We start from the raw sequence: 25,942 nt of genomic DNA on the forward strand, positions 1-25,942 counted from the left end.
CTTCTCTCTGTCTCTCTGTCTCTTTCTGTCCTTAATCTAACTGAGAGATTTGTGCCAAAAATGCTTTGTAAGAGAAACAGGAAAGCCACACACACACACACACACACTCAAGCACACACCACAGGTTTCTGTGTGTTTATGGGAGAACAAGGACGTTGCGGGCAGCTATCTAACCATCCACCTCTTACCAACGTTCTCCAATTAAAAGGCCATCAAAATCTTTAGGGGGAAATGTTCCAATAACACTCTTCCTCTGCAGTGATAAACAAAGGATGTCTGAAGGACTTTGAGCTGAGGACAATTCCAGACAATTTGTTCCAAATCCTCGCTCGGATATTCCACACAACAGAGTCCTACGACACACAACTCCTGCGCCAGCTCCACTGCCCCGCCCCGCCCCACCCTCCCCCACCATCCCCACCATCCCCACCGCCACCACCCTGCCACTTACAAGGGAGGAACCATCGGCGGGCAGCAGATGGTCACTCAGGAATTATCCCAGTGTCGCTCTCCAATGTCATTTTCCGTCGGAATGAGCAGGGACCCTGCTTGGCTGTTCCCAGAGCCACAGGGCAACAGGAGCTAGCTGCAGCAGGGAATGTCACAAGGCCTACCATGCATACTAACCAGGCTCCAGCTAGCACACCATCCAACCAACACATTCTAGAAATACAGCAAGGAACTAACTGCGTGCTCCTCAGCTCGAGAGTTTCTAAAAGATTTATTTTGAAAAGGAATGTTTCTCAACTCAATGGTGAGGGAAGAAGTGGTTGTACTTCCAGATGGCATAGTGACTGAATATGTGCACGTGTCGTTTTGTGTTTGTGTATTGAGCCCATTTGGTACGTAAATCTACCACAATAAAACTTGTTTTTCTAAAACCTAATGAGTCAGTTGTCATATTCAACATGTCTGCCAGAATAAGGGTGAATCATGTTGCACTTTCAGCCTGCTGGATCCTGGTGAATATCGGCTAAATCAGCAAAAGCTGACAGAGAACACTTTTTGAAACACACTTAAAAAAACAACAAAAACATAAAGTAGAACCTTTTAAAAATGAGTGAGTGATCGATTTTTGGGGGGAACCACGGCGTCCAGTCAGCGAATTCTCCTGTTATAATGTAAGTCCATTACAGGCTTGTTATGAGCGGAAAGTGGCTCAGTGTGGAGGTGTGTGTGATGCACGGGGGGAGTGCAGTCTGTGGGGTTCACGTGCGGAGGTGTGTCAGATGTACAGATTTATGACTGTCCCGTGAGTGGACTCTCAGAGAGATGCTTTATGGGCAGATATGTGTACAGTGTAAAGGGTAATGCATGTAAGGTGTGCACCATGTAAAGGTTTTTTATAGGCGTGTAAAGCATTGGAGATTTATGGCTTTCAGGCGAAGGTTTACACTCACTGTGATAAGTTTGGTGTGTTTGCGTGTGCTGAGCCTGTGCCGACTGTGTCGACAATAACATGCCTAAACAGCACAGGTGTGTGCGCTGTAGATGTGTACCAGGCATGCTTCAGTGTCCTCCCCTTCCCTGTCCTCCTGCTCCTGGTGTTTTGACGAGCTTGTGCCCCATTTAGAGGATTCAGCTTGGTGCCGTGGTAACGAGCTCTGACACCATGTGAGCTCTCCAGCCACGCCGGTGTCCAAACACATTTCAATGTGAGAGAGAGAACAAGAGAGAGAGAGAGAGAGAGAGAGAGAGAGAGAGAGAGAGAGAGAGAGAGAGAGAGAGAGAGAGAGAGAGAGAGGGCAGAGGTGATTGGAGGGTCGGTGGTGGTGAGAGACACCGTGGCAACAGGGTCTGTTTATCGTGTGCACCGTATGGAATGTCACACTTATTACAAACAGGTAAAGAAGTGTGAAAAACACTTTTTGTTTGTTTGGCTGTCAAAAAATCGGTTGTCAAAACAGTTTGGGCAGTTCCATCGTTTGGTACGGAAGTCCCGTGTCCCTCTGGAATCCCATCAACAATTCTCTGAGATAGTATTACAGGACGCCAAAGCAAGCAGAGCCGTATAACATTCCTGGTGATAGGAACACTATACAGGAGGACCACGGCTCAATACCTCGTCAGGAAAAACTGAAACAAAACACTATGGGTTTCCCAAATACAGGCATAAACGGTGGAGTTGGCTCAATGGTTTGTAAGTCCTTTCCCTCACGGGCTCTCTGAACGTCCTGTGTTCCACAACCAAGCAGCTCAGTGCCAACAGTGGCTTTCTGCTTGAGGACACACGGCCAAACAATCTGCTGCAGTGTCAATGCTATTTTGGGGCCCAAACGGTTTTGTAAGCATTGTGTGTGTCCTGAGTGGTCACACGGGGCCCGTGGTGACGGGACAGAGCACAAGGACGAAGGCGTGGAAGACACTCACTCGCTGTATTTTTAGACTTTTTACAGTCAGGCAGCGAGAAAACGGAAGTGAGAAAGTGTTGGTCGTTAGAAACGGGGTTTCGAACATCAAAAAACACCTACTTGTAGAATTAAACTGGAAGTATTTTTGGGGGGTCCAATCAGCAAAATGGCAACACAAGCTCGAAGTGGCCAAATCTGGCTTCATCACCGCATTACATCATCACCTGAAGTGGTAGAAATGCCTGGCGTCTAGCACCTCAGTGATGAGGTTTACCAAATATTCTCACGGCCAGAAGGAGGTATCCCAGTATGAGTTGAAGGGAGCCAAATCCATTTAATGAGGCGCACGCCAGCCGAGGGGCCCCCTGATGATGTTGTTTGTGATGTCACAGAGCCCAACCGCAGGGAGTCATCAGGCCGTCGTCCAATCAGAGAGCAGCGAGAACAGTGAAAGCGGTGAAGGCCGTTAATGATTGGCTGGAACTAGTGGTAACCAACAGTCTTCACTTGTGTAATACGCTAATAAAGTGATAACGTACTTCAGTGTTGTCACATCCCTGTTTCTGAGGCAAACAAATGACTTTGCACAGTTCATCAGTTCAGCTCTTATAAATAGGATGCAAGTTCTTACCTTGACTAGATACAATACTAACAGCATATTACCATTAACAGTTGACGGTTAAGTTCTTGTCACCTATAAGTTGGCAATTGTTAGATGAACAGATGGGCAGAAGTCAATCTATCAACAATTTGGGTCCCTAAATTGTTTGTCTCTTTTCTATGATCCGTGGAAACAAAGAGACAATAGAATATTTACAAATGTTTATGAATGTTGATTATTGAATTTTTGCTAAACCTTTCAGGAGATGCACCCATCCTCGGTCAGACTGTTCTATTTACATTTGACATTACCAGAATACTCCCATTAAACCCAGACTGGATTTGGAAGTAGAGTCACTGGACGGGGGGGGGGGGGGGGGTTGCTAATTTTGCATACAGTAGTCTTTTGAGATTTTTTGGCACCAGTTTTTTTGGGAGGGTGGTGCGCCCCCAGCCCCTCCTCCCCCCCCCCCCTCCCAAAAAAACTGGTACCAAAAAATCTCAGCAGACTACTGTATGCAAAATTAGCAATGACCCAGTAACAACAGGAGCCTAATAAGGAGGGCAGTATGTTGTCATCATCATCACAGCACCGGGGATCTCAGGCTCTGTGCCATCTTAACTGTTCTAGAACCCTCACACACTCCTTGCCATCTTAACTGTTCTAGAACCCCTCACACAATCCTTGCCATCTTAACTGTTCTAGAACCCCTCACACAATCCTTGCCATCTTAACTGTTCTAGAACCCTCACACACGCCTTTCACTGTGGCCTCCCTCCTCAGAGACGACACGTCACTAAAATAACATGTGACGTCACAGGCGAAGTCGACAATGTCACAAAAACCCTGGCTCAGGCGTTTTGCTCCAATACCAGCACCTATTTATAGATATCCCTGTCGATATAGCTTTTTTATTTGCTGTCCAGCACAGTACTGGACCTTGGCGCAACCTGGCTCTTCTGTTGACGCTGGGCGCAGTGGCAGGTCATATTTGTGTTTATGACAGCAGTGTTCATGACTACAACTCTGGGCACAGCGGAAAAGAACCGCAAACAATGAACCGCAAAACATGACCTTCATGGCGGGCCGGCGTTCAGACGGGGGATTCAACACTCCCCCAACACTGATAAAGCTGTAACAGAACCACGTAAGGTTTGTTCTGGCCTCAGAGGGTTCTAGAAGGAGGTTTTGGGAAGGTTCTAGAATGTGATGTGCTTGACACAAGGGGCAGCTAAGCAGAAAAGTAGGTAGAGGTGAAATAGAACCTGTTACTCTGGAATTATTATTCCTGTTACTGAGGGTACATATCTAAGTGTGGTTATCCAAAGGGGATCATGAGGGCTGGTAATTGTGTGCGTTTGTGTGTTTGTGTGTGTGTGTGTGTGTAAAGATCATCTCAATACCTGGGGTTACTGACACACAATCAAATGAAATCAGACTACCATTGACTGCCATCGGTTTGAGTCGCACCACACTGAACTACAAAGCAAAATCAGAACGGAACATGAAGACAAATCATCCTGTTTTCAACCCATTCCCCAGCAAAGCATGCTTATTGAGTTAACGAGACCAACTGAGACTAGAACGTTGAGTTAGGAGGAAATGGGTTTGGAAGGTTTCCAGCGTGTGACAACTCCTTGTGAGGTTCATCTACTCCACCCTTGCCTACAGTCTCCTGGATACTCAATGGCATGCAACCAGACAATCAATCAATAGAGCAAAAAGATGGATGTAATATCACACATTTACGACAAATAGGGAAATGGGCTTCTATCTCCAACCAGTGGCATAATGGTACTGTTAGCAAGTAAACATTGAACACTTTGTTCAATTTTAAGAATCAGTACGTCAGCCGTTTGAAGAGGGGAAGACAGACAGTGATATAAAAAACAGACAAAAAAAGAGATGATAATAAATCAAATATAACATATAACATATAACAATCAATGGGAAGTGGGAGCCACAAAGGAGGTGGATTGGATTGCTCCAGCCTTTATTACCGATCGAAGATGTTAAGAGAAGAACCCCCGACCCCCAACACATCTCTCTCTCTCCTTCTCTTTCTGCCATCCTTGTAGCTCATCCTGTTTCTCCACCAACCTCCTATCACTCTCTCTCTCTCTCTCTCTCTCTCTCACTCTCTCTCTCTCTCTCTCTCTCTCTCTCTCTCTCTCCTCTCTCTCTCTCTCTCTCTCTCTCTCTCTCTCTCTCTCTCTCTCACTCTCTCTCTCCTTGTCTTCCGTTGCTCTGTTCTCGACTCTTTTGCAGTCTCTCTCTGGCTGTATCTTTTTCTCTCCATATCTATCCCTTTCCCTTCGTCTATCTGTCCATCCCTCCCTCTCCCTCCCTCTCTCTCTCTCTCTCTCTCTGTCTCTCTCTCTCTCATATCCCCTTTTTGCTTCTCCAGTGCTCCCCCTCCTTTTTCTCTCCCCGTCTACTGCAGCAGAAAAGCCAGCACAAACACCAGCGCGTGTGTGCGTGCGTGTGCGCCGCTGTGATGGATCCGTGAGCGAGACCCCATGCGATCACGCATGACAAAAACGCTGCATGTGGAGCGATAATATGAATGACGTCTCTGATCACAACATTGATCGCTGGCGCATTACATCACGGCGATGAAAACAAAATCCCTTAAATCACCGTGGCAGTCTCTACGCTCCTCTCGCCCTCACTCTCTCTCTCTTCTGTCTCTCGTTTCTAATCTCTTGCTCGCTCCCCCCCTCTCTTTCCACATTTATATTTCTGTAACCCCTCCCTCACCCCCCCCTCACTCTCTCTCCCTCTTCTCCTCATCTCTCTGCCACCTGCATTACCAACTCTAGTTTGCTCTCCGTCTTGTTGGAGTCAGCCCCGATGCTTGGGTGAAGGGGAGAAGGGGGGAGAGGGAGGGAGGGAGGGGGGCAAAAAGTCTGTGTGATCTGGGTCATTGCCCTGTTTTGACGTATAGCGCTGTCGTACCAGACCTCCAGAGGGGAATGGGGCTAAAGCTCGCCCCACAAATAGCAGCCCCGGGGGGATGATGGATCCTGACGAGAAGTCGCCCCACGCTCTACATTTACATATGGTCATTCAGCAGACGCTCCTATCCAGAGCGACTTACAGTAAGTACAGGGACATTGTCTCCGAGGCAAGTAGGGTGAAGTGCCTTGCCCAGGGACACGTCATATTGCACGGCCAGGAATCAAACCAGCAACCGTCTGATGAATAGCCCGACTCCCTACCCGCTCAGCCATCTGACCCGCCACTGGACGCGGCGCCAACACGCTGGGAGGATCGTGGGGAGAGCCAGGGGACCGCTGAGGAGGAGGGACGAGGTGGGCTCTGGGGCGAGGTGGCAGTTCTAGTCAGGTGGATTTGGCCCGGTGAAGACATCAAGTGTTAACCTTTTACATGCTTCTACATATAGCAATAGGCCATTCAATGTTTGCACGTTGTGTCCTAAAACAGGTGTGGGTTGCACCGCACAGTACACAACACACTGACTGTCTTCCTTGACATAGTATGACTGGACTGTAGATGCAGGAACACATCTGGAAACCTATGACCAAACACCCCTCTAAGCTGCCACCTCCGGATGCAGGTGGAACGCAGTCCAGCGTCAAAACCAACTGGGCGTAAAGCAAGATGAACATTTATCAACTGCATCTGGTGGTGAACTAACAAACACCATGTGAACTACTAGTGATACAAACCAGGAGTGGGGTGGGGAGGTGGGGTGGGGGTGGGGGGGGTTCTGTGGGCGATCGATCCCAGCAATGTGGTCTGTTCCAGTGACAACAGCAGCTCTTCCTGATACCTTATCCTAAATTCAATGAGACCAGGAGGGGGGGGGGATCAGGTGTGTGTGTACATGCACACAAGCTGCTTCCTTGCTGCATACACCGAGTCTGAGACTGGTGTAGGAAGAGACATTAGAGATGTCTGTCTGTGTCTGTCTGTGTGTGTGTGTGTGCGTATGGGCGTGTTTGACTTTGTAGGGAAACGGAACTTAGGACTTTAGGATTGGTGAAGGCTGCTGAGACTGCATGCACCTGTACTACAGTATACTGTGCAGTGTGCCTGTAAGTGCACATGCATACAGTATGTCTGTGTCTGCGTGTCTGTATGTCTGTGTGTGCTTCTGTATGCACTGCGTTTCAAAACAGATGTAGCCATGACTATAAGAAGGTGTTGGTTTCACATTGAGCCACATGTGGTTCATCAGGCTTCATGTACAGTATGTTCCTTGAAGGTTGCTATGCATTTTCACAGACCGTCGTTTTCTCGACATCAAATGAACATCCTGTCATAATGGAATATGAGTATCGTACAGTACAACCTGAAACACTATGGTCTGAGATATTTCGGCGAATATATATATATATATATATTTCCTCAGACCAGTTATTCATCTCAGCTCAATGTTTATTCAAGCATTTAATCACAGGGCAAGATACTTGCTACTCTCTGCGCCATCAAGGGAAATCATCAGATACTAAAAGCGTAATTTCCCTACTCTGCTAGCGTTACACTAGGCTATTGAAAGCGATATGAACGACGTGGTTCTATGCAGCTTCAAGGTAATATGGTGTATCTGAAAATTGTGCGTAAAAACGCGTAAAGGCTTTTTTTAAATCTGGGTTGAGGGGACAGATATATACCCTCAAATTAGAATCACCAAGGGCAAACGTGTGAGAGACAGAAACGCACCTCTCTCAGATAACTCTCTGTAAGTGTTCAGTGAATAAAACTGCAGAATGCAATAGCATGCTTGTAGGAGCATTATGATCAGACAAATTCAAGTTAATGAAGACGGTTGGTTGCAGGAGAGGGGGCAGAGACTGCGTTTCGATGCAGGTACCAAAGACCTGTAGGCTGAAACATACTGTGGCCGACTGACAAAGACTCCTAAAAATGCATGAATACATGCATTCATTTGCGCATCCGAATTTACGATATATTACGACGATACACTGCAAATGGAACGTTTAAATTTAGATATGAGATGACAAATATCAACTAGTGGCCTCGTATTCATATATGTATAACAGCAATACCATTTCAATTTTTTTTATGCTATCAACATTAATTATTTAACATCCGTGAGTCTATATCCTGCCATTTAACATAAGCGAACTACCAAGTGAAGTCATACCTATAAGTGCATAATCTACAGTCGATTATGATAATAAAACAATGTGATAATGAAGTATACATTACAAAGCTGACTGGAGCCTAATGGAAGGGCCAATATATCCAAACTTTAAAGCACTTGATGGTAAATACTACTACGAGCCTTCAAACAACTTTACCACTGGGGTAATAAGAGAGTCCAACTCACCCGGGCATATTTGGAGGAATAGGGGTCCTCAAAAAGGGCCCATATCCTGGGCTGCCAGGTTTTCCACCAACCCGCTTTTCTCGCGTCCTCCTGCATGCACAGTCTTTTCAGGTCCCCATCCGCGCCGCCAGTTAGCGCGGGGTCGTCCTCTGGCGCGTCCGGTTCAGGATTTTCAAAGCTGTCCAACGCCTCCTCCGCATCCCTGTGCTGCCGGTAATTCATCCAGCAACAAGCCTCCACGTCCGTCTCATCGATGCCCCAGAATGCCAGCTCCTCTTCGAACAGCGGACCGCACACATCATTCGGACAGTGCAACTTCCCCGTGCGGTAATAGTTCAGGATGAATGAAAAGACAGACGGATGGCGATCGAAGAAGAACTCGTCGGATTTGGGGTCGTAATCGAAGTTGCTGAATGCGTCCGGCTCGGTAAGCCAAGATAAACGGGTACCGGGTAACGTTTTTAGGGTGCTTCGGTATGTTTCATGCCGCACCCCCCCGCAGTTTATCACGATCTTCTCGCTTTCCGACGGACAAGTCATGTCTGCGCTGTAACATGCTTTGTTGGACGACTTATTCCCACCCTTGCGCCCTTTGAAAGAGGATACACAGACCGAACTGAGCATAGAGGACCGGGGGGGAGGGAGAGGAGGAGAGAAAACGGAGGGAGGAGGAGGGAGGAGGAGTCTGCAGGGAGAAAAAAGGGTAGAATTTTAGCAAAAGGGAAAGGTATGGAAGGATAAATATTAACATTAATCCTTAAAATACGTTAACGGTGGCTGAGAACACAGATGGGATTTATCAGGTTTAACAGGTAAATTAAACACAACGAATCTGGATGACCTTGTGTAGGTAGATGTACTGTGTAGCAGGAGTCTAAACATTCAAGACATTGACAGGGATGCTGATTGTTGATGTTTCTAAAACCGGTCATTCTCACATACATGGGTTAAGGCGTCTCCAGCTGGTGGGCAGGATCGGACAGACACATGATCCATTCAACATGCTGACGATTGTTGACATCCATTAGGCTGACTTGGTGAACAAGGTGGAATGACTATCTAGTCATCAAGTGAACACAAAGTAAAACTCTGTGACCAAAGCCAACCATAACAGGACAGTCCTTGTGTTAGGAACAGCAGATGCAGAAGCTGATGAGATTTGAGATCCCCAATGTCAAATCAAAGCACTTCATTTACGACGATTTCAATCAGCACTTTCCTTTTTTGTCAGTTCACTGAATTTGGCATTTTACGAGAGGATAATGTATATGGTCATCAACAACAAAATTAACCCCAGTTCATTCAAATGATGTGTGTAATTATGACACTATGAGACTGTTGTATAGGCACACTGCCAAGTTCCTCCTGTTCTCTCCATGCCCACCGTCTGGACAACCAATAGGAGAGAGAGAAGTATGTGTGTGTGTGTGTGTGTGTGTGTGTGTGTGTGAGCGAGAGAGAAAGAGACTGCATGTGAATGTGTGAAACAGAGTGAGAGAAAGGAAAGATGGAGGAAGAGGGGTACAACGAGAAGGAGAAAAAAAAAGGAGACAGTGGGGTAGATTTATAAATGAGGGATCTTGATCCTTCATTCCTCCTTCGTCCCTACAGCTTTTCTGACGAAAGGTGGCGCAGCGTTTGGTGTGTGTGTGTGTGTGGTAATTGCTTCCCGGGAGTGCAGTGTCCGTCCTAATGTTAGATCTCCTCGATGAGCCCACAACAGACACCACGCATTCCCCTGCACCCCTGAGCTGCCTCCACTGCCTCTGCTAGTTCTGCCGCCTCGGCTGCCTCTACATGGCTTGGATGCACCAGTCTGTCGGGATGCCTCACTGCTTCTTCTGCACGGTGTGTGAGTGTGTGTTTGTGCGCGTGTGTGTGTGTGGGGGGGGCTGGAAGGAAGAGAAGGGGGGTCGGGGGGGGGGTTGAGAACGGAAGGGTGAAGGGAGAGAAGACTAGAGAGGGAGACAGACCATAAATCTGTGTTTTAATGGAGTGATCGGAAAGGACAGAACAAAACGAGACCGGGAAAACAAGTGAGCACAACAAAGACCTGCAGACGAGCAGGAGAGGCGGAAGAGCCAGAGACGGAGAGCGAGTGAGCGATAGATGGACCGATAAAGAGAGACCTTCCTCTGAGAACGAGAGAGAGAGTAAATGCAGCATGGTTACGACCTCACTTAGTCACTATAGGCATTACGCTACACTTCTAATGGCAGGGGATGGGAGAGAGACTGAGGGAGAGTAAGAGAGAGAGAGAGAGCAGGAACGAGGGGAAGACTGGGGGCATCAAGGGAGAGAGTGTGCTATAAAAGTGAATGAATTCCACTGCAGTAAAAAGCCAGAGTTATTTTCTTTCTCGTCCTCCCCAGCTAGTTCATTGCAGTACAGTTACCAGTGCTCAACCCACTGTTCCTTATAAACAGCACGACGCTTTTCCGCCTGAAGCCTCCCCAACGCTGTACCTTTACTCTTAAACTCCTTTTCTCTGTTCAGATGAATACAACACTTTCCATCATCCCTCCCTCTGCCTCCTCCTTTCCTAGTCCTCCCCCCACTCTCCCGCGCTCACTCTCCCTCTCCAGCCCTCCCCCTCTCCTGCATTCTCCATCTCCTCTCCCTCCCTCCGTCCCTCCCTCCCTCCCACCCACCCACCTCTCTCACTCACGCTCTCTCTCTCGCTCTCATATTCCGCATAAGGGAATCACATTTCATTGAAGGGGGAATCGAGGCTTCACTTTCCTCCTCCTCCTCACTACGCTCTCTCTCTCTCCTATCCAATGGCCCTCGCTCGTCCTATCTCTATACTTCTTTCCTGCATTTTTGCTGCATTTTTTAAAGGGTTTTTCTCTCCAGATTTCTCCTCTCCCCCTCTGTCTTCCAGCCTTGCGTCCCATCTCTCTCCCTCTTCTCTCTCTCTCTCCTCGAAGTCTCTCTTCCTCTTTCTGGCTTTATTCTTATTTCCCTTTTCAGACTTTTTTGTTCCCTCTCTCATTTTTAGACTGAGAACTATGTTCAGTTTGGCTTTCTCAGCACTGGATGTTCTTTAGATTCTGCCGCAGTAAGTATACTTTCTATCTCCAGTGCAACTTTCAGATACTCTGTATTTTGTTCCTGTTTTGTGGTTCGTCCTTCATAGTCCTTTTGTTTGGATTACTTTCTTCAGATGTCTTAAGATTTTTTTGTATTCTTAATTTTTTGTGAGAAAACGTACCTAATTGATTGCTGCAGTTCGGAGACCTACTACTCACAGGTAAGCTGTACACAGGAAAAGTGGTCACTGCATGCGTACCAACTACCAGTTTCTAAACTGACCTCAGATCAGTCTTTCCATGCCTACATAAAGGGAAGATTGACAGTAACTGATCAGAGAAGTGTCAAAGTAGATGTTGAAAATAATTGTGGGATTATGAAAACAAAGAGCAGTCGTTTTCCTAGTCCTCACCACAGCTCCACTAATCTTGATAGACTTTGCTGCAGTACTCCAAAACTTGCCTTCCCAACAAAAAAAAGACTGCAATCACAAAATTAGGCATAGTCCAATACAATTTTAGTAATTTAATGTAGCTTATGTCGTACTTCTTTGCACGTTAAAAGTGTTTTGTAGTTGTTGCAAAAGTGCAAGTTAGAGAAATATGTAACATCTAAAAAAGGATTTCAAAATTAACTAATCAGTGAAATACAATACAGTCAGTTTCCCGTAGTAGTTAGTATACTGTCCTGGAACATTCATGCAGCTCTGCACTGTTGTGAAGTACTGATTTCAGCACCTTGGACAGCTCTCAGCCATAGGACAGGGGCAGAACTAATATTCAACTGAACTTATGTTCTATTAAAGAAAAACTGATTATATTCTGTTTTCCTTTTTGGTTAACTGATTAACCAAAAATGAATCAGTTGGAAAACTTTAGCAAGCAAACATGTTTTTGAAGCACTGTGCCCTCTTTGGTCATTCCAGTTCATATTAGAACTGCTTAAGATTTTATGTACAGACAACCACAAGTCTCTTATTGCAAGTAAATACTGTTTGGTAAGGATGTCTATCCCACAATGCAGTCATGTTGGAGGGACTTATTGATATTATAATTGTAGTTAAATGATCTGCCCATTAAAAGATCAAGTCTCTTGTTGCAAGTGAATACTGTTTGGTAAGGATGTCTATCCCACAATGCAGTCATGTTGGAGGGACTTATTGATATGGTACTTGTAGTTAAACTATGGAATAAGGTGCACTAGGGCACCACTGTTGTTCCACTGATCATTCTATATAATTTGTAAATCATAAAAACAGTGTGAATGAATTCAACAAAAAGCTCTACGTTCTATGAACTAATTTATCAGAAGTGATAAAAACGATATGGTAATGCTGGGCCAAGTTAAGGGTTAAGGTGTTCAGCTGGGTAACCAAGGGAGAACAATGTTTTGATATTTAGCTGAAAGAGAAACAGGCCTAGGCGTTTATCCCAGTATGAATGTACGCACATCCCTCTAAGCTGGCCTCAGCACTCTGATCTCAAGTGGAGGTGCGACTGCTTACGGAAAAAAACGAGGGGAAAGGGAGGAGGGGAGAAGAGAAGAGAGGGAAATCCTGACGAAGTTGAGAGAGGGCTATCAAATGGAGGGAGAAGAAGGTGATCAGACGGAGGAGAGGAAGAGGAAGTGCCAGCCGATGGCAGGAAGAGCAGGCTGGAATAGTTGGAGGACGACAGAAAAAAAAAGTGATAAGAAAGGAATAAAGGGGGGCAGAGAGATCCTCTTCTCCTATTGCAGCATTTCCTGCCACGGCCACCATGTCCTGCGCCACTCTGTTGCTAGTGCACCCCTCTACACACACACACACACACACACACACCTGGTAGTGTGTGGGTGCTGCATACCAAAACGCTAGCAAAGAAAACACGTTTCGAGGGCAAAGCGGCGCTTAATGAACTTGGGAGGAGAGAGGTGGACAGCGAGATGAAGACGGAAAGGAGGTACGGAAAGAGAATGCACTGGCCGTACACGCTGGCTGCACTGACGCTAATATATATTAGCAGAAACACTGCAGCAAGAGGGGGAGGGAGTGCAGGATTATGGGTTGCAGTGACTGTGAGGTACCAGCAGAAAGGGGGAGGGGAGGAGAGTGCGCAAGAGAGAGAGAGAGAGAGAGAGAGAGAGAGAGAGAGAGAGAGAGAGAGAGAGAGAGAGAGAGAAGAGAGAAGAATTTGGAGGAGTGCTGACTATGCTGAACGAGCTCGGAGCAGTTGGCAGAGAAAGCTTAAACCTTTACCAATCACTGAGAGGGGGAGGGAGAGAGGGAGGAAGAAGAGAGAGGATCGAAAAGGGAGGGGGTTAGCAGAAGATCCTTTTTTTTATAGGAGAACGCGAAAAGAAGCAGAAGGGGAGGGAAAGGAGAGGAGAGGAGAGGAGAAGAGAGGGGAGGAGAGGAGAGGGGAGGGGAGGGGGGGGAGGGGGGTGATATGAGAGATGTGTGAGAGCAGGCTGAAGGAGAGTAGAGAATTATATGAACAATGATGGGAAACATGAAAGAGAGGCGATAAAAAGAGAGAGGGAGAGAGAGAGAAGATAAAGGGCCGGGGAGGAGGGAATCTTGTGGAGGAGGGAGAAGGGAGGTGATGCGAGGGAGAGAGAGAGAACGGGGAAACGATGGGAATCTTGCGGTGCTTTCGGTTGGTGCCAGTGAAGCACCTGACTGGAGGTGAGGATGAAGGGGAGTGGAGAAAGAGGGATGCAGCACAGCGATATACAGCAGGGTGGGAGACAGATAGAGGAATTGAGAGGAGGAAGGAGTGGAAGGAGAGAAGACTAAATGAAGGGGGGGGAGTGCCGTGTACAGCTGAGCTGAATAGCAAATGCACCACAAGGGAAAAGGTGTGTGTGTGTGTGCGCGAGTGTGTGTGCGTGTGAGTGTGTGCAGGCGGCCATCTTTCTTCCACCGGTCCCCTCATCAAAGGATGTAACCACAAGGTTCCGTGCTGTTCTCTACATATCTCTACCCTCCCCCATCTCACCATCACCCCCTCTACCCTCTCTCCCCCTTCTCCGCCTCGTCTCCCCTCGCACGCTCTCCAGTGCTGAGGAGACACCAACAGGTGAAAGAGAGTCACTGCAGCACCAGAAAAGTACTGCAGTCACCTCCCCTTTTAGTGCGGTGTCACCATACACCTTGCTCTCCCTCCGACTGCCACTGTGTCTAATGGTGGAACTCTGAATCTCTCCCTACTGAGTAGAAATAGAGAAAGGTGACGGGGGTCTAGAAAGCCAAAGAGTTATGATAAAGATGAGAGGAAGAGAATGAAACATCAAAAGAAAAGGACTATACAATGACACCATGACACTATGCAACCCCTGCCAGGCTACTGAAGAAACAACAAATTCTCAGAGGGTCATCTCAAGCTCACCAACAGACAATATCCTGAGCGTGAATTAATATGCAACAGTCAATTAAGCAAACAGGAGGAAAAACAATAATATCATGGAGGTAACGACAGCTTCTCTACCCGGCTACACTGGTATGGAAACATTTAGGAGTACGCCTTTATTGTCCAATTCCCACCTAGCACAGAATTCCACTTCACCAGGTCCCCTTGGTTAAGACAGTGGTGTGTACTAGTGAATCAGCCAACAGTCATATCTCTACCCTACTCTCAACCCTTCATACAGATTTCATGCAAGATTCAAGCAACATTGAAGTGTGCTTTCAGGTTGTCTTCTTTTAGCAGGCTACAAATGATTAATATATGAGACAGATTCAAGAATAGACTCAGAAGGTGTGTGTATGTGTGTGAGAGAGAGAGAGAGAGAGAGAGAGAGAGAGAGAGAGAGAGAGAGAGAGAGAGAGAGAGAGAGAGAGAGAGAGAGAGAGAGAGAGAGAGAAAGAGAGAAAATACATTGGAGGTCTGAGAGCTGAGACTTGTCCTTGAGCTCAAGCCCCACAACCCTTAAAGGGGAGGTGGAATATGACATTTCTGTCTGCTCCGGCTAGTTTGTGAGACTGCTCTGGCAGCCTTCAGTATGAAGGGTAGAATTCAGCATGTCTTGCTTAGCGAGGCTGGTGCGGGGTATAGGAAAACAGATACTACAGCTCCCCTTGGTGGGGAAGAGCACAAATATACCATAAATAATTGGAAACATGTCATAAAATTCCTTATATGTGACTACAGTAAAAAAAAGAACGCTGCAAAGGATCATGAAGACTATACCATATAAAAAAGATAGAATGCTCAAGACAATAAATGTAAGTCATATCCAGTCAAAACCATATTAATTTACCGATATGCTAAGGGTATTACCGTAGCTTCCTGACCATAGAGTTTGAAACCCCACAACCCATCTCTCTGTCTCTCAGGTCATTAAAATCCATCCAGTCCTAATTAATGATTCTGCCCTTCCTCTGTGATTACAACCATTCTGCTAAGGGTGATGTGGGACACTCTGAGCCTAACAGCAAATGAGATGAGTAGTATAACTGTGCAGGTCCCTGACCTGTGGACTGGCTGTCAATTAGACTGAAGAGGAAGAGCGGTTTGAAAGTAATAGATAAGACTAGGAGGAGTCAGGGATTAGAATAGGAAGTAGAGAGGGCACAAGATTTGTAATAGGAGGTAGTGAAAAGTCTGGGATTAGATTAACAGGTAGAGAGGATTCAGGGAAGAGAATAGGAAGGAAAGAGTTTTCCGTGATTAGAACTGGAGGTGAAATTATAACAACAAGAGCAGATAAGTGATGAAGAGTATAATTCTGAATATCAAATTCAATTGAAGGGTATAAAAGCACCAGAGATAGACAGGTGAAAGTCAAAGGGTCATACCAGGAAAGAGAGGACCCTTACAGGCTCCCTAATAATAGCCATTTCCTGTACTGCAGTGTAACCAGTGCAACTCTAATTAAAGTTAATGATGCATGCTGTCAGTGCTTCTTTTTTATTTATTTTTTCTAAAAGTGTGAAGGGGTAGTTTCTGGGTTACCCAGGAACTATAAATAGAGCCATGTGTACAACCCACAGCAAGGATGAGAGGATGTGTTTTATCTGTTAGCGTACAGTCTCCATATGCTGACGTTAGAGGGTATGCAGGCTCAAAAGAAGCATATACTCTGCTTGAAGAAGTTGCCAACTAACAGACAGAAGCTCAGGTGGGTGCCAACGGAAAAGGACACAGCGTTAATAGAGGATAAAGCAAGGAGGGGGGGGGGGGGTTGCAGAGTTTGCGGATGAATCAACCAAACACATGTGGTAACAAGGTGTAACAAAGAGAGTTTCTAGACAAACTACTGCTCGTCACTTCCTGTATGTGATCTATGACGCCATATGCTTTATGTTTGGCAAGTGTGAATCTTCAACTTGAATATGATTTGCTTTGAACATTGTATTTACCTGTTTTCCTTTCTGTCTTGTGATGTCCCTGACTCCTCATCTATCCTGTATCTGAAACATCCAACCTCCCACTGCAGGTGTGGAATCAAACCTCCATTTCAGGCCCGCACACTAACCCAGTTCTAACAGGGCCACACTCATACACACACACACACACACACACACACACAGTACAGACTGATACCCACACAGACACAGAGACACACATATCCCTTTAAGAGACATGGAACTGTTCAGACCTACGGGTGAGGATGGGGAAACACCCACCCTGGGTGCTACAGGAAAAAAGGTTTTATATGAGACATCCTATATTGGGGAGATTCTATATTGATATTTAACTGTATACAAGGGCATGACATTATTGCCAATGAAGCTAATTATGTGACTAACCCAATTGAGAGTTTAATGATGCTAATTTGAACAAATAGTCCTGGCTTGCTATTTGCTCACCTTTATACTGAATGCAAATACATTTCATTGTTCCTATGTTGCAGTGTAATAGGTCTGACACAATACTTGGGGCTAAAACAATACTTGTTGAATGTAGACACTTTTATTCCCACCTATAATACGTTTGGCTATTATATACCACCAAAGTACAAACATATACACACGAATAATACTCACTTGCTTTAGGCTCAGGTTCGTTTCGTGTGCGCGCAAAAACACGCACATTAACCCAAAAGATCAATCAAAACGTTGTCTTTGTTAGACTGTTTTTTCAAAGATTTCTGAAAGAATATCCAGTTTCTCGTAGCCTTTGCTTTCAGATTTTCCCCCGATAATAAGGTTTCAAAATGGGTTTGGACGCGCCTGTAGATGAAAATCTCGTTTTGATATCGTTATTGCCGTTTATTACTTATTGTTTATGATCATGCTGATGGCAATATAATAATATAAGTCATAATTGGAAGCATACATTCCTCTGAAACCCGGCTTATGCTATTTTCCTCGTTTTCAGTAACCCTCTCCCACCTTTTTGTTATTGCCAAAAATAATTGCCAGCCTTTCCTATTCAGTGTCTCTGTTTCCACGCGCAGGGTGTAGCTACCATTCAATTCATCCTCAGTCTCCCCCTCCCTATGTTTCAATGGAGATACAGCCTTCAGACACCTCTCGTTCTCTGTTTCTTTACGCGCACGTTTCCCTCCGTCTCTCCCTATGTTGTCTTGGAGGAACGTCACCTTCTGCTCTGGGTTTTTTTCCTCTCAGACGATACATGTGGGCGGATTAGAGAATAACCGAGAGGGTGGGAGGACCCGAGTGAATAGAAAGGCTAATTTATGATATGTTGGTTCTGAACCCTACTCAGATATAAATAAACAACCCAAAACGGTTTATCTAAGTGTAGAAAGGTGAAATCGTTTTTTTCTTTTTTTTTACACACACGGGGAACAATCCACACATGCTCTCTCTCACGCACGTAAGCACAAACACCATTTTGACTACAGGTCCCCGTCGTTGACTCAATCTTGGCTGACATCAAGCGTCATGTGATACGCGGGAAGCAGGTAACTGCACAAATCGCATCACAGACCATCGAGGTAAGGTCGTCGGGATCCTCTCAATAGAGGAGACATATCTTACAAGGCTAATCAATATGGTTTCATATCCAATCAGTTCACTGAGTGAATACTTTCTGAGATGGTCGCTTGCTATAGCAAATGTCCATCCAACAGTGTCTGACCATTCTTGACTTGTATTCAGATTTTATGATCAAGCAAGCATCTACAAATCTGATATTGATAGTTATGTGGATTTTTCAGTGACCTCATGCCGTGAGATTGAAGACAATCACACTTATATATTTGCAGGCTCGAACTGTCTCAGATTTATTAACGTTTCATTAACGTGTTAACTTGTAAGTGGAAGTATCCTACATTGCATTCACTCCACCAAGCAAGACTCTGACTCCACCTAAACAATGAAAAGAAACAACCATTGACATCCATTGAGAACTGCGGTACTATGAACTGTGGTAGACAGAAAATAAGATATCGCATTGGACTTGTAGAGACCTCTTTTGGACAATGAGGAGTACTGCAGCTTTGGACAGAAGGCTCAGGTTAGTTATACTGACAGAGCCTGATACAGATTGATAGTATAATCTGTGAAGGCCTGAATGGCCATAGCAGGATGTTTTTGATGAACAGATATTCCCCTGGGCTCCATGAAATACATATTAGCGTATACGTGCCTCCTAAGCTCCATCCATCCAGACGTGTCTCGGATCCAGCTCATCCAAGCTGGAGCCACTGATTCATTATTCCTGCGTTTCCTTTTAACGACAATGAATCACTCACAGAACCATTCCAACTGGGATGGACAAAGCACTCAAGTCAAGTGCAACACACACTCCCCATCACCTATCATGGTGCACCACCACCCCTGGTTTAGATTTACAGTGTGTCTTTCATCTTGTGACGTGTGCCTAACAGTTCGGTGGGTGATCGTACACAAAGCAATCTGTTATGTTGAAGTTGATGTTAAACATGTCCACAATATATGTAGTAATAATAAAACATTATTATTCAACATTCATGAACATTGTGTTTGACTTATTTATATTTTAAAAAGCATTGCCACTAAAATAGATTGATACGGTGCGATTCATGACAGTTAATGTCATGATTCTTTCAGATGACCTGCTGGACCAACTGAATACATTTCATGCTCATAAATATTATTACAACAGGACATTGTAAAACAAGTTATACGTCCTACTTCTGATGTGTGATGTATGATGTTTCCTGATGACAAATCATGAAGTTGTTTATTGTGTAGCGTTTAAACGCATTGTCCAAGTCCAACAGAAGTGTCAAACATGAGGCCAGGTCCTTTTCATTTAGCATAGCATAGATATAATACTTTTGCCAGAAACATTGTTACGTGCATGGTTCCATATACATACAAAACACTTTTGAAAAAAATATAACATAATGCTTGCAGAGCTAACTGGCATGAAGAATCGAGTTACCGAGTTGTGCAAAAATGTGACTTGAGAAAGTGTCCATTTCAAAACTTTTATCCCTTAAGGAATGTTGTAATGTAATTCCCATATAAATACATAGGAACCAAAAGTATTTTTACTAATTAAAAAAGTTTAAAATGCATTGCAATATCATACATCTTCAGCATTTTATCAATGCAGAATAAATGATCCACTCTTTTGCGCTGGATGGTCTGAGAAGGGTGGTTTCGCATAATGGAACTGAATAGACATTCGTACGCTTTACACACGGACCAATTAACAGATGGACTGAGGCAAACGCACGGTGAACGACGGAGGGAGATTTGACAAAGTTTGGTGGCTACAGCAGGTAGCTAGCTATCTATCTTGAGGATTTTTTTCCTCTCTTATTCCGGATTTGGGACCTTTCAACATGGAATTAGACACGGACATACGAGAAACTGCGAGAGGGTTTCATTGCAACTTGTGCAATGTGAATATGCCCAACAGTAAGTAATTTCGCGCATCTTAACTACCAGTGTTGTAGAGCTAGCCTGTACTGTCACAGCACGGACACATGTAAGATAGCTAGCATTTCTGGCTAAGCATCCAGACAAGCAGATTTTGCATACAACCCTTTAACTATTTTATATAATCTCGTAGTGTAGCCTATGCATACACATGACATGGTCTGTTGACATCTACTCCCGCTGCTGCCAGATATATTGAAATGCCGTTCGCTAGCGTGTAACATTGTGTTCTGTTCAGTTAAACCGTCAACGAAAACACCATAAAGCTAAGCTATGTCCTTTTACTTGTAGAGCCCAGCATGGATGACCATGTGAAAGGTCGAAAGCACCAGAAACTGAGCACCGTGCGAGCCACACGGAAGGCTCAAGAGGAGCACAGCGTGTTCGTCAGTGGTTTCAAGCAGAGTACGTCTCAGGCCGAATTGGCGGACTACTTCCAAAAGTTCGGCCCGGTGTCAGAAGTCATCATGGACAAAGACAAGGTTGTTGACTCATACAGTATCTGTAAAGTACTTACCAGGCGTCTTTCTGTTTGCAGCACAACGTAGCTATGACTGATGACTAATTTGGTACCTGTACTGTGGTGCCATAGGCTGCAAATTTCACGTCATCCTCAAGATAAGTCTGTCTAATGGTGTAATGAATATATTCCTCAGGGTGTTTATGCCATTGTGGAGTTCAATGAGAAGGACAGTCTGCAGACAGTTATGTCCCACATAGAACATCGTATGAATGGCCTAAAGCTACGAGTCAAACCCAGAGAGAAAAAGGAGTTCAAGCTGATTCCGAAGAAGAAGCCGGACTACAAGAACATGCAGGAGATTTCAGAGCGCTTGTCCTCTGAGTTGTGCCAGACAGCATCAGTAAGTGTTTGTATTTCGTTTAATCTTCTCGAGTTCTCCTAAACAGTCATGGCCATGACTCAGTGTGACACAGATTAGGGGTCAAAACATAAGTTAAATAACACGATCATTAAGATCCTCACGCTCTCAGGACAGCATAGAGGGCAAAGAGGGGGCAGCTGCCAAGTCTGAAGTGGCATGGAAACCTCAAACTGTTTGCCTTGTGCACAGGTGAATGAGCAGATGCAGAAGTTGGTGGAGAGACTGCAGCTGAGAGACAATGAGAAGAAAGCCAGAGCACTGCTGCTCCAACTGCTACAGGAGGTCTTCAAAGAGTTCTTCCCAGGTAGAGTCTGAAAGCATCCAGCCGCTCAGTGGCTACCCCTGTCTAAGACGCACCTGTCGTGCATCTGATTACTGCTTTGCCAGTCTATCTATACAGTTTATCCAGGGGGAAAAAAGAGTTGGAGGTGTAAACTCTCATATAATCCACCCCAATGCGCGTGATGTGTGATGTCTGTGTCTGAGATAGATAGCCAGATCCATCTCTTTGGCTCCTCTGTGAACACGTTTGACATCCACTCCTGTGACTTGGACCTCTTTCTGGACCTGGAGAACACCAAGATCTTCCAGGCCCGAGCAAGAAGCTCTTCAGAACAGGTCCAGAGAGACTAACACACCTCAAAGCATAGCACAAAGAACAAAACGCCAAAGTAAACCAAATAAATCAGATTTGAACGTAACCGAGTCCCCGGACGGGGTGGTTGCTGGATGTCCGTGCATTTAATCATGCGTGGCCCCCGTGTTGACGTTTAGGCGGGGGAAGGCATGTCGGACGACACCCGCTCCGAAGACTCCATCCTCTCCGACATCGACCTGACCACAGCCACGCCTGCTGAGGTGCTGGACCTGGTGGCCGTCATTCTGAGGAAGTGCGTCCCTGGAGTGCACAAGGTCCAGGTGGTTGGCAGCGCCCGCCTGCCAGTGGTCAAGTTCATCCACCGTGAACTCAACCTTCAGGGGGACATCACCATCAACAACAGGTCAGCCATCTTGCCCTTCACCTATTATTCTGTTTGGGTGGGAGGGATAACATGAGTTATGTGAAGAGAAACCTCATTTTGGATAATAAGGGTTCTGCTTTCTACAACAAACAAAATGTCATTTTGTCAGTTCGATGTCGTGGGTAATATAGGACTCAGTGGTTGGTGTTTGTGACAGATAGCTAACCGTAGTCTTCTGACCATTGACCCCAGACTTGCTGTGAGGAACACCCGCTACCTGCAGCTCTGCTCTCAGATGGAGGCCAGGCTCCGCCCCCTGGTCTACACCATCCGTTTCTGGGCCAGGCAGAAGCAGCTGGCAGGTGGGCCCCCAATCGTAACCCCTCCCCCCTCTCCCTGATCTGTTCACAGACATAATAAAGAGTAGACGCCGCATTGGCTGCTGGGCGCGAGAAATGCGGCCGCCATCTTGGACAGGGCAAATTCCTAGTTGCTTAGAATCAGAATAAACAAGATGCCAGGACTGTGCAGCATATTCCTGCTCAAATCGGCAGACAATCGGAAAGAGGGCTCGGGGGATTACTTTTCACAAGTAAGATTTAACATTACCATACTATTGGTTGTATTTTGTGAGAAGAATAACCATGTCCTGTATCATAGCTAATGTGCTGACAGCTCATTGCCCCAGCCAAACAGATTACACTGAGTGGAGCGGTTGCCCGTTCCAAGATGGCGGCCCCACGGCTCGTCAGCGCCAGTAGGCAGCAGCGGTCGATGCGGCGTCTTCTCTTTATTATGTCCATGGATCTGTTGCTATGCTAGGAGGAGAACTGCAAAAAATGTCACCTTCCAGCAGGTGGCAGCAGAACCGTGCGTTTCACTCATCTTGAAGTCCACTTTGCTGCAGGTTTCACCAGCCCCCCCCCCCCCCCTCTCTCTCTCTCTCTCTCTCTCTCTCTCTCTCTCTCTCTCTCTCTCTCTCTCTCTCTCTCTCCCTCTCTCCCTCTCTCCCTCTCTCCCTCTCTCCCTCTCTCCCTCTCTCCCTCTCTCTCTCTCTCTATCTCTATCTCTCTTTCTCTATCTCTCTTTCTCTCTCTCTCCCCATGTCTTGCTCGCCCACAGGTAACCCCAGTGGAGCTGGGCCCCTGCTCAACAACTACGCTCTGACCCTGCTGGTGATCTACTTCCTGCAGAACTGTGACCCCCCAGTCCTGCCCACCGTAGACCAGTTGAAAGACATGGCATGTACGTACTATACCCATCGTTCTTACCGAAGACCTTTAAGGGTAGTTACCCCCTTGCTTTAAGGTTGTGTGTGTGTGTGTGTTTATGTCCAGTCTGTTAAGTTCCTCTAAACTTGACTTCCAGGTGAGGAGGAAGAGTGTGTGATCGAAGGGTGGAACTGCACCTTCCCCAGCCAGCCCATCGCCGTGCCCCCTAGCAGCAACACCCAGGACACCTGTGAGTCACTCTGCAGACATTATTTCAACCCCTAATCCCCTTCGAAAGACATCCACTTACGGTCCACATATATTATTCATAGTCAAACAGAATAAATCCAGGCTTGCTCAACCCGGACTCCCAGTCTTGAGAGTCAACCACGTCATCAGCATGACCCTTTACATGTTCTTAGGCACAGCTCATTATTTATTAACGCTAACCTACAAGCCCCCTCATAGGTTCTACCTGGAAATCTCTTGTTTTGTTGTTTTTGTTTCTCCAGATACTCTACTGGCTGCCTTCTTCTCCTTCTACGCCAACTTTGACTTTGCCAGCTCCGTCATCTCCCTCCGCCAGGGCTGCCCCCTCCCCATCACGGCCTTCCTCAGCCGGTCGGGGACCCCCTCTCCAGTGCCCATGGAGGGGACGAAGCCTTCCCAGGAGAGGCCTCCTCCCCACAGCCACGGGCCTAAGCTGGGACCCCTCAACCTGCCGGACCCCTTTGAGCTCAGCCACAACGTGGCGGGCAACGTGACGGAGCGCGTCCAGAGGAGCTTCCAGAAGGAGTGCCAGGAGGCGGAGAAGTACTGCCGCAGCCTCCAGTACCAGCGCAAGTCCACCAAGGGGAAGGTCTGGGGGGTGCTGCGTCTCCTGACGCCTCCCGGGGACTGCCCCAGGAAGACGCCGGCGGCCGACAAGAAGGAGCTGGTCATCGGCATCCCCTTCAAGGCCGCTCCGCTCCCCGAGGCCGTCCGCTGCCAGCTCCACTCCGCCGGAGACGGCTTCCGTCTGCTCTGGTTCCAGAGTGTGTGCTCCGCCGTGGAGGAGGTGTTCCGGAACATTCTCAAATGCAGCCCCCCGGGGAGCTCCACAGAGTCCCCCGTGAAGGAGGACCAAGGAGCCAAATCGGAGACCGCAATGGTCACCGCTGATGCCGTCTTCAAAACCCCCACCAAGTCAGCCGTCGACAACGACGAGGCCGGTGTTGACCGCGCGTCCTCCAGCAGCGAGACGAGTCCTCAGGTCCCAGCCGCCGTAGGAGCCAAGAGGCCGCTGTGCTCTGAGAGCAGCGATGCCTCCATGTCTCCACAGGAGAAGAGGCAGAGGCTGGACAGCAGCCCCAGGTCCAGCTCCCAGTCCTGGACCTGGGTCCAGACACACAAGGTGTGGGCTGGCCGGAGGAAGGTGAGGCGGGAGCTGTTGAAAGGTGTGGTGGACGCGGGGCCAGAGGGGAGCAGCGCTCAGCTGGAGACCCAGGTGACGGAGCACATTGTGAAGACGGAGCCGGAAGAGAAGGAGCCGCTGGAGTTCAGAGTTCAGGCCCAGGTGTTGGGCGGGACAGAGAGCACCAAGACGGTGGTGAAGTTCAGAACGACCAATGACAGAGCAGGGTTGTTTCAGGACTTTTTTCACTTCCTGGAGGTGTTTCTGCCTAAGATGGCAGATACTCTTCTGGAGAGACCTGTTTCGTAGATAAAAGCAAAGTTGGGTTTGGGATAATAACATTTTTCGTTTTGGAAAAGTGGAAGTACGGTGGTTGAAACAGGACTTATTTTACTTTGCTTTTTAAAAATGTATTTGCTTTACAAATGTCCTCAGAGTAAGGGATGTTTGAGGTTCAGAGTATATTTTGTTCTCTTTAGTCCAGCCAAGGAGACACATTGTTCTGAATATTGATTGAGTTGTTATCACATTATTCTGTTATTTGTTTGTAATTTGGTTTGGTTTGTGAATTTTGCTTTTGTGCTTCAGAAAATGTCTTGATATGCACAATTCTTTTTCAGTTAAAGCTCTTAAAATGTAAACCCTCCAATGAAAATGGTTTGAATTGCTTCTACAGTTTCTGCTGTGCATAAACAACCGCTATTCTAAACTGTTCTTTACCAACAAAAATATCTTAAGCAACATGTGTTCTCTTTGTGTCTTTGAATACAGTGTAGAATGACTGATATAAAAATCGATTTTACTTATTATTTACAAATAAAAAGACTAAAAACATAATTTGATAACCGTGACAAAAACAAACATGTTTTATTGACTTCTCCATCCAGGTCTGTTACAAGACCTCACAAATGAAATACAGCTTCCAAGCTCGCTCCGGTTCAGTGTGTAGTGGAGTGTTGAGACAGGTCCAGATGGGCCAATGCTCATACGACTGAGACGAATGGTTGTAATTAGTCAGGGAGACGCACAGCTTTATTACAGTTGGGTGGGCCGAAGCTCAGGGATGCACAGTCCTGTGCACAGCTTCACACCGTTAATCTCCTCAGCGGGAGATTCTTCAGGGACCGGCTGGATAAGGATGTTAGGCTGGACCGAAGACTTGCGTATGCGTCTTGTCATCCCTGACCTCATATTTCTTCATGAGACGAATAAAATATGTTGATTTATCCCATCCCACAGTTGTTTCGGGCCAGTTTTCTCTATGATGAATGCATGAACACTGTCAACACTGCTCGCTTTGCATCACTGCTGACGTGAGTGCAGAATGTGAACATGTGGAACTGTATCTTATGCAGGACTTTGATCA

General features: G+C 46.4%; 2 protein-coding genes across 3 annotated transcripts in view; one reads left to right on the forward strand and one right to left on the reverse strand.

Moving 5' to 3' along the window:
- The window catches only part of LOC146259520 (voltage-gated potassium channel KCNC1-like), a 26,695-nt gene extending 17,799 nt beyond the window's left edge, over positions 1 to 8,896 (reverse strand). For both annotated transcript variants that reach the window (XM_084670908.1, XM_084670910.1), the window contains exon 1: positions 8,273 to 8,896. In XM_084670908.1, coding sequence (XP_084527034.1) covers positions 8,273 to 8,896 — 624 coding nt within the window. The remainder of the gene's footprint in view (positions 1 to 8,272) is intronic.
- An 11,014-nt stretch (positions 8,897 to 19,910) lies between these two features.
- tut1 (terminal uridylyl transferase 1, U6 snRNA-specific) lies at positions 19,911 to 25,803 on the forward strand. The gene is made up of 10 exons (XM_084670907.1): positions 19,911 to 20,105; positions 20,418 to 20,608; positions 20,783 to 20,989; positions 21,200 to 21,314; positions 21,501 to 21,628; positions 21,785 to 22,011; positions 22,225 to 22,334; positions 23,095 to 23,217; positions 23,341 to 23,433; positions 23,696 to 25,803. Exons 1-10 carry the CDS (start codon positions 20,030 to 20,032, stop codon positions 24,883 to 24,885), a joined length of 2,460 nt encoding a protein of 819 aa, XP_084527033.1. The 5' UTR covers positions 19,911 to 20,029; the 3' UTR covers positions 24,886 to 25,803.
- Positions 25,804 to 25,942: the final 139 nt, after the last annotated feature.

Source organism: Hypomesus nipponensis, chromosome 13, assembly GCF_054491055.1.
Source record: "Hypomesus nipponensis isolate SF chromosome 13, ASM5449105v1, whole genome shotgun sequence".
In the NCBI taxonomy this organism is placed as follows: Eukaryota; Metazoa; Chordata; class Actinopteri; order Osmeriformes; family Osmeridae; genus Hypomesus; species Hypomesus nipponensis.